The 3,241-nt window shown below is 39.8% G+C and overlaps 1 protein-coding gene across 1 annotated transcript in view; it reads right to left on the minus strand.

The window, feature by feature from the left end:
• Nucleotide 1: 1 nt before the first annotated feature.
• GRID2 (glutamate ionotropic receptor delta type subunit 2) overlaps nt 2-3,241 on the minus strand; it is a gene marked incomplete at both ends in the record, with an annotated part of 216,921 nt that continues 213,681 nt past the window's right edge. The window contains 1 exon segment of the mRNA XM_015815692.1: nt 2-112. Coding sequence (XP_015671178.1) covers nt 2-112 — 111 coding nt within the window.

A 3,241-nucleotide genomic window follows, 5' to 3' on the forward strand; every position in this document is an offset into this window, starting at 1 on the left:
GTGGAGTCAAGTCAATGGATGAAGTGGAAAACTGTTTATGGGGACTTTCATCATCTGTGCAGAGGCTGTTCACACGTCTGTGGAGATGCTCCAGATCAATTTCTTTGTCATCCTGGAAGGAGCAAAGCACAAGGTAGAAAATAAATGACTTACTCTTTGATGCCTTCACTTGCCAAACCAAAAACAAAAATCTTCTCACAGTGAGGGAAAAGAAGCAGATGTAGAATCAGGAAATGGAACGTTTGTGACTTTGGTCAATTAAGCATAGATAAAAATGAATCAGAATGTAATCCTGAATATTGGCAGGATGTTGATTGGCAGGCCATCTATCTAGAGCAGTGATCCCCAAACTTTCCAACTTTGTGGCCCGGTGGGTGGGGGGAGGGAGAGGGAATGTTTATGCGTGGTGGTGGCTGAGCACATGCACTCGCCAACTGCTCGTGCAAATGGAGCTGTGACCGCACGCAGGCGTGTTCACCCACTGCACAGTTCCGAACAGGCTATGGCCTGATAGTGGGCCACAGCCTGGGGGGTTGGGGACCCCAAATCTAGAGGTCATGCTGCAGTTTCAATGTACTGTAGCTTTTGTCTCAAACATTTGCCTAGAGCAGTACAGTGATCAGGCAGGCAATTTCTTCCAGATTCTGTGAGTCCTGACAAGCTTGGATTAAATAAGTATAGGCATGGTTTGTGCCATGCATGCTGCTGTGGGGGCATGGCATCTTGTGGTATTCAGGGTATCATACCATCTTAATTCTTCCCACTTCATATGTAGCTTTTAGTCTAGACCAGGGGTAGGCAACCTTGGCTCATGGACTTCAACTCCCAGAGTTGGCTCAGGAATTCTGGGAGTTGAAGTCCACGAGTCATAAAAGAGCCAAGGTTGCCTACCCCTGGTCTAGACAGACAACAAATTCAGACTTAAAAATTGATTCTCAGGCAGAATAAATTCTGGGTATTAGATTACTGTTCCCATTCTCTAAGAATATTTGAGCTTGAGTGGTTCACAAGAATGATTGCAATCTTTGCAGTCATACATAGTCATTTTTTAAATGTAACTCAGACATTAATGATATCAACAGCAACTCTTAGTTGCTCTATTTATTTTTTATCAACTCACAAAGGATGCAGTTCATAATATTTTCTGAAAAATAAGTGACTTTAGCTCATCAGCTAGATATTTATTTCACTAAAGCAGTGGTTCCCAACTTTTTCTATACCCTGCGCCCTATAATGCTTCTGATATATTCGCACATTCCTTGCAAAAGTTTGAAATAATGGCAACGGATTCTGCATATACACTATAATTTTGAAAACCCAAGTTTTCGCATCCCCTGGAATATTATCTCGTACCCTCAGGGGTTACAAGCACCCCTGGTTGGGAATCCCTGCACTAAAGTATCTATAATCCAATTTTACTTTAAAATGTTATTTTTTATTTTATCTTTATTTAAGAAAATGTATATGGCTGCCCAACTCAGTCCCAGTGATTCTGGGCAGCTTACAAGGAGATCAGCAAATAGATTCCTAAAATTTAGTTTTAAATTTTTTCATTTTTTTTTCTATTCTATTAGTGTCAGGCCTAGCCCAAGCACGACATCGAACAATCCAGCCAAAGTTCTGTTCTATATTTGTTTACATCAAATAGTCAGAATCTTGGTAGATTAAACTTTTTATTATTCTCACCGTAATGAATATACAAGTGGTTCTCGATTTACAACCATTCATTTAGTAGTGGCTGTTCGAAGTTATCACAGCACTGAAAAAAGTGACTTATGACCATTTTTCACCACTGCACCAAGCCCATCATCACATAACCAAAATTTGGGCAATTGGCAATTGGTATTTATGTATCCTGGAGTCATGGGATCACCTTTTGTGACCTTCTGAGAAGCAAAATCTATGGGGAAGCCAGTTTCATTTAACAATACCTTTACTTCTGAGCATCAAAGTAAGCTTTTGAGTTTGGGAAGTGCATTTAAAAGTCAACAATTGAATTTGCTGAACTTCTCAGAAAAGAGTGTCGAAATAAAAGCCACAGAACAACTCTGAAGGAAAAGAATAAGGTGGTATTTCATCTTATTTCAGCAGTAGCTACACAGTTAGTGTAGAATATACCTACTGTATAGGTACTAACTTAACAACTGCAGTGATTCATTTAACAATAGCTGTACCCGGCCACGTGTTGCTGTGGCTCAGTCTGGTTAAATGGAAAAGAAAGAAAAGAGAAAGCGCACGTTTGTAATATGTTTAATCGTAGCGTGTGTTGCTTTTACGTCCAACAGATGGCGCTGTTTTTCAAAAAAGCATGTTTTTACCTGTCACAGGTGTGACAGCTATATAATAGTAGGTATATAAAAACATGCGCGTATTCGAATGCAACGTTGTGTCAAAATTTCAAAGCAATTGGTGAAGAACTTTAGGAGATTTAAGATTTTGAACAAACGAATATTTACATTTTTATTTATATAGACTATGGCGAACAAGGTCATAAAACTCACTTAACAACTGTTTTGCTTAGCAATGGAAATTTTGGGCTCAATTGTGGTCATAAGCCGAGGACTCCCTGTATCCAGGGAGATTACTAACTTAACAACTGCAATGATTCACTTAGCAACTGTGGCAAGCAAGGTCATAAAATGGGACAAACCTCAGTTAACAACTGTCTCCTTTAGCAACAGGAATTCTGGGCTCAATTGTGATTGTAAGTTGAGGACTAACTGTTTGCAGGCAGGGAAATTCTCGTCCTTTCTCAGTGCTGTCTCTTGTTCTGCCCCCTCCCGTCCCGGATCCCCTTCTTCCTGAGAAACTGTCACTTCACTGCAATCCATCACAGTTTGAGCTTCAATGGTAAACTAATTGGCTTGTGTATGTGGTTTAGAGTAAATAAATCTGGACAATAGTAGTAAATATGTGGCATTGCCACAGCTTGGTCTAACAGATTAAATCCATATTATTCTCCAAAGCTCCTGAGGGCAGGACAAGAAGCAACGGATGGAAACTAATCAAGGAGAGAAGCAAGTTAAAATTAAGGAGAAACTTTTAGAACAATTAACCAGTGGAACAACCTGCCTCCAGAAGCGGTGAATGCTCCAACACTGGAAGTTTTTAAGAAGAGACTGGACAGCCATTTGTCTGAAATGGTATAGGGTTTCCTGCCTGAGCAGGGGGTTGGACTAGATGACCTCCAAGGTCCCTTCCAACTTTATTATTATTATTATTATTATTATTATTATTATTA

This window comes from Protobothrops mucrosquamatus, unplaced genomic scaffold (genome assembly GCF_001527695.2).
Source record: "Protobothrops mucrosquamatus isolate PMUCROS unplaced genomic scaffold, P.Mucros_1.0 scaffold367, whole genome shotgun sequence".
Lineage (NCBI taxonomy): Eukaryota > Metazoa > Chordata > Lepidosauria > Squamata > Viperidae > Protobothrops > Protobothrops mucrosquamatus.